The sequence below is a fragment of the Aythya marila genome, assembly GCF_965140915.1.
Source record: "Aythya marila genome assembly, chromosome: 24".
Classification (NCBI taxonomy): Eukaryota; Metazoa; Chordata; class Aves; order Anseriformes; family Anatidae; genus Aythya; species Aythya marila.
In genome coordinates, this window is record NC_139065.1 from 324,787 (window position 1) to 337,073 (window position 12,287).

Sequence of the window (12,287 nt, forward strand, 5' to 3'; positions counted from 1 at the left end):
TGTCTGCCTCTGCCTGCAACCAGCTTCTAAAGGTTTCTTGAAGGCTACAAAAGGAAGAGACCTGTGGCCAGGAGTGAAACTGGGATGGAAAACACTTGGTTTCACTAGAGGAAAAACATGTAAAATATAGAATATGAAGCTTTAGGAGAAGGTTATGCAATTTTTGACCTGTGTATGTTCTGTCTTTTTCTGGGATTGTTCAGTAAGAAATAGCTGATGCTATTGGTCAAGCTGACCAAGAGAAATAATGCTATGGGGAAAAAAGCTACAAAAACCAGGTGGAGAGACACCAACAGAAGGGCTGTTGAGGGAAGAGCCTCCAAATAAGATGTATTGTATGTGAGAAGAGCAGAGCCAATACCACACCCAAGAAGCAATGTGCAGCAGTTTTGCAAAGCTTCTACAGAAACATCAGGTGTTGTTTTTGGCTCTGTCCCCTCATTCTCTCTGTGCCATTCTTTGGGAATGAATGTGCCAATATTGGTACATCTCAGCCAGTTGTAACACACTCAAGGACGTTTCTGTTTAATCAAAAATGAGAAGGGTAAATACAGTTTTTATAATATCTAAGGAAAGCTTTGGGTAGCTAATAATATATTAGATCAATCTTGAGGGTAAGAAGATAGGAACACACTTAAACTGTTCAAATAGCTAGCACTCAACTATTTAATTAATGATTGTACAGCTTGTGAATCAGTGAAACATTTTTGGTTTCAATTCTGCAAAGGTTATTGATTCAGAGCTTCCATTATTTCCTAAGAGCTGCTGATATGAATTTTGGAAATGTCCCAATATCTATAATCTGCTATAAAATAATGTACACACAGGACACGTTTTACTTGGCTGTATTTATGGTCACAAAGAAAAATCTCTTGACCTGATACAGTGAGGTCAAAGAACAATTTACGTTAGTTTTTTATTCTGAATAGATCTCTCAGCGCAAGGAGAGGAATAGAAGGTTATGTGATGCCCATAGGGTGTTCTCAAGATATAATATGGACCTCTTCTGGCAACTGTGTCCCTCCCTAGCTGCTCCCAAGCCAACACAAACCAAATAACATATGAAAGAGTAGACCCAACCCAGTGTGTTGTCTGAATGCATAATTGTTGCATTGTAGAGCAGCCAGCACAGCCGGCACACAGAGTGAGATGCAGATGCTCATTTCTTCGGTAACAGAATAATCATTTCTAACTATAGTTTCACAATATTTATTTTATTTTTTTTTCTACTATCAATAACGTCTGTATCTAAGACTGGTAGATGCAGTGTCTAATTGGAGCCAGGGGCACTTCAGTGCAGAGATGAAATCACTATCTTCAAGCTCAGTTTTGATGCACTAGCAATGTTTTCAATGCAGATTCCAGACACTCATTACTGAGTGCCTCCTCAGTGCTGTTATTTATTCAGGTTCTTTGTTATGCAATGCAATTCATCTTATAAGAGGAAGAATACCTATCAAGGTAACAAGAAGTGCTATGTTTTAAAAAACAAATGGTAATTTCGGGAACAAATTTTCTGAGTGGTCATTTTAAGACACTAAATGAATAAAGCTCAATAAAATACTGAGCTCCCTGCTCTCTGAAAATTGGCTGCACTGAAGAGCTTGTATCCATTTGCAGGCAGCCCCATGACACTGACAGTGACACCAACACCGACACCACTGACACTGACTCCTCTGTGTGCGCAGCCCCGGTCCATTGTGGCCAATGCTGGGCTCATCCAAGGGCCATGGAGAGGAGTCCTCAGGCATGGGACGGCCTGAGATGTGGGTTGGGCAGTAAGGGCAAGGGGCAGCTCAGCTCATGGGATGCAAAGGACACCAGAGGACAGCTGAAGTAAACGTGACAGCCACTTCACAGCACTTAGTGACAGCGTTTAAACATGCTCTGCCTCAAAGGCAGCTGTCCGGCTTAGAGCACACACAGTCTTCAAGCTGCCTGCCTGAGCTCATGAATAGAATTAGCTGGAATTTGGTCAAGAATAAGAAGATGCAATGGTTCTAAAAGCTGTATAGTATGTGCTGAAAAACATCCTGATACCTTAATAAGGTACTAGAGGAATAATAACTCTGTATCTGTTTTCATATATTTCATTACTGATCACAGACAATGAGATTGTGACTCAGATAATTTTGTTGTATCGAAAAGAAAGCTGTTTAGGATGCCATTGTTTCTGTTTGTTTGTTTGTTTGTTTTGAGGCAAGCAAGAGATCAGAGCAGGAACTCTGAGTGGATAAGAGTATTAAATTCATATTTACCAGCAAGCTGTAACCTTCTGGGATGTTTGTTTAGATACTTACAAGTCTAGTCATACATTTCTCTGTACAGAAAACATTTGGGTGCCACTTATTTCTTTTGTACACTCTATGCTTGAGAAGATTTTCAATTTCTTTGAAAGCCAAGTGAAGTCTCTGTCAAGAATCAAAACTTTTATATATCACTCATTAGTATTCTGAATGTCTAAGTGGAATAAATATCTGATCTTTGCCTCACCAGAGAATGAGAAGGAAATAATTTGGCAAAAATCTCATCCATCAATAAGATCTATTCTCCCAATACTTAGCAAAACTGAAAGTGCCCAATGCATTTACTTATCTTTGCAGTTCCATCTCTCTACTACTCACAGCTACAATTTATTTTCATCATATCCTTATATCATATTGAAATGATGCTCTGCTTCCAGAAATAAATAGGTGGTTTGCTCTACAGGTGTGGGATATCTATATACAAAATAAAATACTTTTAAAAACCATTTTTGGAAGGTATTTGGAAATCTTTCTGTTTACTTCAGATGCTAATGCGTTCCAGTTGCTTAAATAATACCAGTACTGTTTATAATCTTACTTTTTGGTTTACTTTTTTCCCAAATTGTCATGAGTAAGGCAATGATAGAAAGGGCTTTTAGGAGATGTAATAGAGAAGGTTGCATATACAAGAGGTGCTAAGGGCTATGTGTGCTATGTGTAGAAGTTGTCTCACAGAGCACCGAAAGAGTAAGTTAGTTGTATTGGTCTCTTCATAGTCCAGAAAGTAATGAATGTTTCTGAGTGCCATCTGCAGGTTATTTCACTATTTATACACATATTAATCCTGTTGTTTGTTAGCTCTTTGAAGGAAAGTCAAAAAGGTTGGTGCTCCAAACATGTCAAAACCCAAAAGCTCAGTTTCTGCTAAATGGGGTCCTTCACAATTCTCTTCTGAAAGAAAGTGCTGTCCCTCTGGTGTTTAACCACCCAGAAATGCATGCTCTACTTCAGAGAAAATCACCACGTTACTCAGAATTATCACTATCCTCTTCTGAAATGTTAGGCATTATCAAAGTCTGTAAATCTCTAGTACTGAGTTTCTCTGTGGTGAACCACTGGCACTGGATGCACTATAAAGTCCCTCATTGCATTTGTTGCACTGTACAAGTAGAAAATTACGGCTCTGATGCCTGGTAAGGTCTCACCTTTCTGTGATCTTGCTCTGTATTGTCCTTTGTTTGTTTTGTATTTCTCTAATTGTGGAAATAGGTGTTAGAGTCATGCATTTGACACAAAAAGATATATACTGTACATTCCAGCCAAGCTTGATACTACTGTAATTTCTTTAATGGTCTTTATTTGGTGTCAGGTGCCACTTCTGTGTAAGCAATGGAGCAGAAAAAGAGGAGTACATTAGCTGTAATGTAGTAATGGAAAATGCACACTCCACTGAGGCAGTGGAAGATTATCCTTAACTATGATTTGAAGCTGTAACATTTGGACACACTTTTTCCTGTTCCCTATATTCATTTTTAGCCAAATAATGTTGGAATATGCTGAAAAATAAATTCTATGGCACCACCATATAGTAAAGTGTAATTTGCTGAAAAATGACAGCGTAGAGAAAAGCCTGTTTTAGTGTGAATGCTACATGAATCCTGCACAAAGCATTGTGTCAGAGCGTGGAGGCAGCCTAACTGATTCTTGAACATTTCCAATATAATGTGTTCTCTGTTTTATTGAAGGAAAGCGTGGACCTGGGAGAGATCATGTTTTCCCTTTGTTATTTGCCAACTGCAGGTCGCCTCACCTTAACAGTCATTAAATGCAGGAATCTCAAAGCTATGGATATCACTGGATACTCAGGTAGGTGCCTGATCACTGAGAAGGGCCCCATTGCATCCACATTTCCCCCTCCTCCCTTGAGATAGCATCAGTGGATAGTGGGCATATGTCTCTTGGTGCTAAATGTGTCATCACTGAAATACGTGGCAAAGTTTTGTGCATGCTTTAAGTATGCACAAAATTTTAAAAGTAGAATTATCTATTCAACACATTCCCAAGGGCATAAATCCAGGGAAGATGTTTCTATATCTGAATGTGCTGTTCAAGGAGACTGCCAGTGGACTGGTGTTCTACATGAAAAGCAGTTTCTTTTCCAGAGATCAATGTCATAGTATTTGAATTTCATCAACAACTTGTGTAAAATACAGAAACAGTACAGTAAAAGATCTTTGCAGAAAACATTTCTGCTTAGCTGGAGCTTGATGCCATTTGAAAAGTCTGAGGATTAAGACTTCAGATAAAGCCAGCTCAGCATTTCTGTAATAATATGCTGCAGGTTTAGTGCCACTTCAAAATGCATTGAAATTGCCCAAGCAGCCAATATAACAAACAGAAGCTGTTTGTATCTAAAGTGCATTCTGCCATGGTCAGCCAGTAGAAAGCATGCAAGGTAGAGCTGCCCTAATACCTTCTTTTTCTGCTCTCTAACAACTGGAAAATGGTTTTTAAAATTCCTCTATTCGCTGTAACTCTGCTCCATAATTTTAACAAATGGATAGAAAAAGATGGCTGTAAAATAACCTCCTCTTCCAGTTTTGATCCTCAAAATTCTGCATTACATTTTGTTCTTAGGCAAATTTTGAAGAAGTTCCAGTTTTGCTTCACAGAAAGCAATAGGATTGCTTTCTGTGTCCATGCAATTAATGCCTGAGTGCCCAGTGCCCACTATCAACATCAGATGAATATTGGCTCTAGGTTTAAGATGTGGCCTTCGTATACTTGCAAACCCTTACCACTGATAGAAACAGCTGATTTTTTTTTCCTTCTGAGAAATCTGCAGTGATGGTTCTTCAGTGCCTGAACCTCACAGAACTGTAGAGTGCTTGGGGTTGGAAGGGACCTTTAAAGAACATCTAGTCTAGCCCCTCTGCAGGGGCGTGAGGTTGGTCAGCATTCATACCAGTACAAGGAATTGTGGATTCTACTGGTACAGAAACATCCTTTTTTTTCTAAAAATACATTTGAGGAGAGTCTTTGGCTGACAATAATTTAAAGTCTATCCTTGGAAAGTGCTGTTTCTATATAGTAAAGGTAACAAAATAAATCTCCATAAACAGAAGGCTTTCTCCTCTCTCTTCTTCTCAGATCCATATGTCAAAGTGTCTTTGCTCTGTGATGGGCGAAGACTGAAAAAGAAGAAAACCACCATAAAGAAAAACACACTTAATCCCACTTACAATGAAGCAATAATCTTTGACATTCCTCCAGAGAATATGGATCAAGTCAGTCTACTTATCTCTGTCATGGATTATGATAGGTAGGTGGGAGACTCTGGAGAACAGGAGAGGAAAAAAATCCCATTGGGCACAGGTTTTCTGCTCAATAGTAATTTTCCTTACTATCACAACCTTGATTGCATTGCTGTCTGGCATAAATCTGTCTCTAGTGACTTACTGTTAAAGAGCCATGTATACTTATGATCATGGATAATTAGCTGCTAAAATACTACCTATGGTAAAACGGATCCTTTGCTTTATGGCATTTTCTTCAGTGAGTAGTGTGTGTCCCTTTGCTATTTACTTGTCCTGCAATTCATCATCCAGTTTTAGAAAGCAAATGGCTTCACTCAGAGCAGTGATAGGTGTATGAATTATCTATTACTGAACTTGTTCTTATTCTTGGTGTACACCACTACATGACACATGCTTTCAGATTCTGTATCAGGACTGATCTATACTTCAAATCATTTTAAAGGTTTTATAACTGTTTCTGGTGGTGACAGGGACTTGCTGTTCTGAGAGCAGCATGCACAAACAGCATAAGGCCAGATCTTGCTGTTGCAGTGCAGGTATCATGCAGGTCCCATGTTCACTGGCACCATGTCTCATGGTGCTCTGATAACACGGGTCAGAAGTCTCGGTTTGATTGTGCACGGCATTCTGAGCAAGAGATAATTGTGTTGCTTTCCTATTTTTCTTCAGAGTGGGTCATAATGAGATCATTGGGGTTTGCCGTGTGGGAGTCAATGCTGAAGGACTTGGCAGAGACCACTGGAATGAGATGCTGGCATACCCACGCAAGCCCATTGCACACTGGCATCCATTAGTGGAGGTAAAGAAGTCTTTCAAAGAGGTGTGTAGCACTATTCTTTCCTTTTAATGCATATATTGTGCATGGCTGAGCTGTTTCAGGGCTTTCAGAGAGGAGTTACTCTCACCTGGGAGTTCCTGACAAAAGCTGAGGGAATGTTCTCACCAGAAATGAACTCTAGAAAATGAACACCTCTGTATCATCTTCAAATAGTTTCTTGAGCTTGCAAGCAAGAATGAAAGGGATTGTATTTACAGATGTGACAGTTTCTGTGGGGTTTTGTTTCTTTGTTTTTTTGTTTTATAGAAGACAGAGTGGTAAGGAAAGCAAAAGCTGTTCTGATTGCAGAACAAAGTGTCCAGGGATATCGAATAATTCAAGTTACAATTTTTCATCCTAAAAGATTTTTTTGTTGACTCATCTCCAAGCCTTTGAGGGAGAATAGATATAACAAATATAATTGCTGTAGGCATTTCCAGAGAAAGAGATTCATTTGATGCAGCCTCAGATGATGAAATAGGCCTGAAAAGCCTGAGTGCCATTTGGACCTCCTCTAGAATTTTCTTCCTCCTTGCACTCCATTTTCTTACACTCCTATGGAGTTGTCTGCTTTATGTCTTATTTAGCTCATAAATTCTGGAGGAGAGAAATTTGAAGAATGGCACTCATATTATTGACACTTCAGGTATGAAAATAAAGCCAGCATCTGTGACCAGCAGTGGTAAAATAAAAGCAATTAAACCTGTAACTGGGGTTAAGGAAACATGTCTTTCAAAGCCACAGACTAAATTCATAGCAAAGATTACCTTATTTTCTCTTTGAAGTTCAGATACTGAGCTCTAGCCATGGCAGTCCACTATTGTAGTCAAAACCAGTAGGCTCTATTTTTCTTAGAAATCTGGTCTTTCCTCTAACAAGAATACAGTTTGTGCTCAGTATGTTCCATCTCAACTCTTATCAGGCTAGTTTCTAAAATTTGAATTTGCCCATACCACAGGCAGGTCTGTTTCATGTGCTGGTTTCTTTCTTTCTCCAAGCACTTGTAAGCAGCTACTGTGTGAGTCAGAGGCCAGCCAGCACCTAGCAGATCTCTGCAGCAATTTTCATTCTTGCTCTTTCCCTTAGTGGCCTTTCTCTATCCCAGCTGAAACATGACTGCAGGATGCTGCCCAGAGCCATGACTAATCAGAGGAATTTCCTCTCTTCCTGGACCCAGCTCCACTTACACCTTGTAGGGGAACTTAGCAATTAAATATTTTAAGGCACAGTGGAGAATATCAGATAACAGAAATGTAACAATCCACACTCAGTTGTATGAGATCATTCATGAGCTCATATTGCACCACTGTAAATAAGGAGAAATGATCCAGGATCAGTTGTGTAGAACTGGTATAAATCAAAACAGAATTAAAGCAATGTAGAATTTGTGTATAACAATAATATTGCCTTTGGGTGGTGAGCAGTACCAGGCATTCATTAGGCTTTTCGTGCTAAAACACTAGCACCTTTCACATGAGTCATAACTATTTGGACAAGCAGCATATGCTATCTCATGCTGCCACGGAGAGCTGGGGATCAGCGACTGCTGCATTTTAGCATAAATGCTTAGTGATTTATCATTTGACTAGTTAGCTCAATTCTATATCATCAGTAGCACCTCCTTGGCACATCACCAGCTGCCGACTCTGATCCAGGGGCAGGAGATCCTTCTGCTATTTGTCATTTATATGACTTTACTACACTATTTTTCAGATGAAAACTGGAGTTTGAAAGAAAGACTCCTGTAAAATTTTTGAGAATAAATGGAAAGAAAAGGACATCATTATTATGAGAAATTTAGAGAAACTGGAAGACATAAGATGACTCACCACTTAAAATATACTTTAAAAGTCACTGCTGAGCCCCAATAAAATACAAGTGAATCATTTCACCTCTCAGTGCGCAGGTCAGGAGCTTGCCTTAAAAACAAAGAAACAAACAAAAACACAAACACTCTGATCATCTGTTGTGGTATCTCTGCCACAAGCCAGTGCACAGAGACAGCAAGCAAATGGTCCCTGTGTTTATTTGCCCTTTTCAGCTTTAGCAATGCTGTCTGCAGCTCTATACTGCAGATTAAAAAATGCTGTTTGTTGGTTACAATTAATCACATCATCTTTTCCATATATGTTTGTGAATCTTTTAAAAGTAGTTTTGGCTTTGTATCCTGTATCACGCAGCTCCAGGTTCCCAGCAGGTGGAGGCCACCCAGCCCAACCAGGCTGACCTCCGGGCAGCAGCAGGGTCTGGCACAGCCCTGGTGTGGGCCCAGCAGCCGCCATCTCCCCGTGCCTGTCCTTGGCCCTTGTGTCTTTGCGGTGGGGTGGTTCAGTCTGTGCTGGGATCCCCAGCAGCCACTGTCATCATCTCCAAGGGTGTTTGGTGCCAGGGACCAGCAAACGCAGCCTTCACTTTCTGGTTGATCCTCACTGTCTGCTCTCTGTTTGCTCCAGTGATTAGTAATAGCCTCTTCTGTGTGTCTGTTTCTTTCCTGATTGAGTGCTTGATCTTAAAGTGAAACCAAGAAAACCAGTCTTGAAGTGTCTTTATAAAGGTGTAAGTTGAGAAACAGATCACTGAAGCTATTAACCTGGAGAATACAGAGCTATTTAGTCCCCCTTTCTTCTCTCCAATGCCTCTCCACAGTCATATATACCTCATGCTCTTGATGAGAGGAGAGGCCTCTTATCACATAGCTCTAAACTGCAGACACATGTAGGAAAGAATGGGGAATCTGGAACTTGTTTTCTGATCTACACACATAGTGCCCTGACAGGTATTTCTTGGAAAAGCTCTGTCTAAAAAAGGGGCTTCCACCGTATTTTGAATACAGCTCAAAATCACACATGCTGATGAAGTTACAATTAAGAACAATGTCAACAGGGAAGTGTGTTCCATCAGTGAGGACAAACCAGCCCACTTCTTGGTCCCTACTGTTGCATGTGCCAGGATGTGCCTGAAGGACAGGGCTGCTCCGCTGCAGCCCCTTTCCTCCAGCCGCTGAGCTGTACTAATGCAGCCCCAAAACCCTGCTTCTGGGTGGCAGGAGTTGCTAGGGTCTTTTATCTGTGAGCCAGTTTTGCTTTTCTTCCATTGCAGGAGTCCTTAGGGAAGCTTTCTTTTGTCACATTTCATGTCTTTGGTTGCTCCATATTTATCAACAGTGAGTAACAAACTTTAATGACGGTGCTTCTTTAATGACCATCATCATTAAAAAGGAACATGTGCAAATGAATCATTAATTACAGGCTTCTAAGTAGTATCCTCCTCACACTGACTTTTAGAAGGAGAGTTTGTGAACAGAGATTAGAATTCTACTTGCTTTTGCCATTTGGAATTACTCTGACTGAAAGCTCGTTGCTGTTACTTTCTTCTACATTTATCAATACATCAGTCTGCCAGGTTAAGTGATGTGTTTACAAAAAATATAGAGAAAATTACAGTGTATCTTTCCAGACTATGAAGGGGACTTCTGAACATTGGAAATTTCTTTGTTGTATATGAAAGAAAAACTCCAACTTATATCACAGAGTAGCATCACCAGTGCAATGCAAAACAGGCCTTTGATGTTGCCAAGTACCTCTGACATTTGGCATGGGAGCATTTATTAGTTTAAAGCATTTCTCCAGAAAAAAAAACTGACAACTTTGCTGAGAGCTGTCATGATATAATGAAGAACAACCATTTATCTTTAAAGATATGCAAAACCGACATCTTCCAGACTTCTGGGCATGTTTGACTTCCCATGAGCTGTTCCTAGTTTCTGAGTTGTGCTGTCTGCAGCCTGGTTCATGATTGCCTCTCCCTTGGCAGAATAAGTACCTGGATTTCATGTCTAAGCTGCAGTGGTACTCTGGGAGTGTTTGAGCCCCATTTGGGCCACATGCACTGTGCATACAGTCTGTGATGTTAAATGTTTCCCCTAACAAAATGTGCATGTCACCAGAGAAACAAGTTCCCCAGAATTTATCATGAGTCTGAAAAACTTCATTTTGCACACCCTCGGGGTGTTCTTCACAGTAGTTTGGATACTCTTTCTGTAGCTCAGTGATGTGTGTGCTCAGGACTTGGCAGAAGATGCATTGCTGTGATTTCTCTTTTCCCATGACTAGTTCTACTTGAACTGGTTTGGTGCAATTTGCCTAATGAGTTTTCACCCACAGAAGTGAAATTCATATACGCTAAAGTGTGAATGTTATCTAGCAAAGAGTTTGCTTATGTAGGAGAGGAGGGAATTGATTTGGGGGATAAAGAAGCAGTGGAAGTATTATGCCTCTTGTTGTCTTTGGGAGATGTCTATCATTTGTCATTTGAATATAATAAACAAGATGGTGAGATGGGCAAGTACTCAAAAGCTTAAGTAGTAATGATTTTGAATTATAGTAATAGCCCCCAAGGCAGATGACTAATAATTTATGATCTCATAAGTATGGAAGGAAAAAAAAAAAAAAAAGTATATTCTCTCTGTCTACTCTGATCTGATTTTCATTTTGAGAAATATCTCTGGCACTGTGGACATAGCTTCTATGGAATAATACTACCATTCCAATACTTTCCAATACAGGAAAGCATTTTTTGCAATTACTCAGTATTTATTAAAAACAAACAAACAAACAAAACCCACCAACACTAAACCAGGAAACAGCGGAAAGGTAAACTAAGAGCAAACTTTGTCTACAGAATGTATATAGATACTATTTATTTTTCTTTTGGGCAGGGGATATCAGTCCTCACAATTGTGGACTGATTTACAAAGTAATAGAATAGAGCATTCAGTAATTCTTCCTGACTGGCTAAATGCAGGCATTCAATGAGTTGAAGCATGCTGTGGAGCAGATGATACTGTAAAAGAGAAGATAGGGAACAAGGTAAATGGATGTAAGAGTTTCAAATGATCTCTCCCATCTGCTTAGGCTTTCATTCTTTTTTCTTCCACCAGTGGCAAGGCCGAGCAGCAAGCTTCGACAGCCAGGGGTCTTGTCCCTCTCCTAAACCACCACCCACACCCTGATACAGCAGCGCAACAAGAAAAACAGGACTAAACCAAGTTATTTTTGCACTTGGCCTGCAGTCTCAGTAGTTTGTTGCTGAGTGACAGTGGCTGCAGCGAGACTTTCCAGCCTAGTTGTTCCTGCATAAGTAAAGGCAGAAACCCGTTTTGTGGTCAAATACGTCTTTGTCTAATATGTCTCCCAAGGTGATGTGTTTCTTTTTGTGGCTTTTACTGTACGGACCTGTTTCCAGAGGAAGAAGCTCAGTAGACAGCTGGAAATTTGGTCTGTAAAATAAGATGTAAAATATTTTTTAATGTGTATGAAGGCTGGAAAATTGCAAAGATGTTTTGAGTTTCTACAGACAGCACACTTTGCCAGGAAAGGAGACATCTGGACCAGCTGTGCTGCACTGTCTGTGCCTGCTTAGAAGAACAGAACTGGAAGACTTGAGAAGACTTCTGGTCTGTGAGCAGCTCTTTACTGTTGTGATCAGCCCAAATTCAGCAATGTGTTTACAGGTTTCCTGTTCATGTAGAGGTGTTCATGAGCTGTTAGAAGTGTGTGCAGTGTGTATCCCAAATTCCTTTTGTCATATATAAAAAGAAAAAGCTGTTGGTTCCTTGGGAGTGGGGCAGGGGTGTGGGTGGAACTGTATTTCTGTATTTCAAGTCTCCCTAGAGCTACCTGCATGAACAGTTTCTTAAGACTTCCTTTGTAGCTGCTGGTCATTACCCCCCATAACATCACCACATCACATGGAGCACTGGAGTTGTCATGAATGGAGCTCAGAAATGAAGGGGGAGAAGATGTTACAGAAATAGGTGAAATTCTTGCATGAACACTAGATCTTTATTTCTTACATCATCCTAGTAATAAAGGGTGAACAAAAGGGTAAAGGGAAATATAGAAAAAC

The 12,287-nt window shown here is 40.1% G+C and overlaps 1 protein-coding gene across 1 annotated transcript in view; it reads left to right on the forward strand.

Moving 5' to 3' along the window:
- Window positions 1-11,553, forward strand: part of SYT6 (synaptotagmin 6) — a 35,868-nt gene extending 24,315 nt beyond the window's left edge. The window contains exons 4-7 of the mRNA XM_082778676.1: window positions 3,992-4,112; window positions 5,397-5,568; window positions 6,233-6,383; window positions 11,320-11,553. Coding sequence (XP_082634802.1) covers window positions 3,992-4,112; window positions 5,397-5,568; window positions 6,233-6,383; window positions 11,320-11,391 — 516 coding nt within the window. The 3' untranslated portion in view covers window positions 11,392-11,553. The remainder of the gene's footprint in view (window positions 1-3,991; window positions 4,113-5,396; window positions 5,569-6,232; window positions 6,384-11,319) is intronic.
- The last annotated feature ends 734 nt before the right edge of the window (window positions 11,554-12,287 follow it).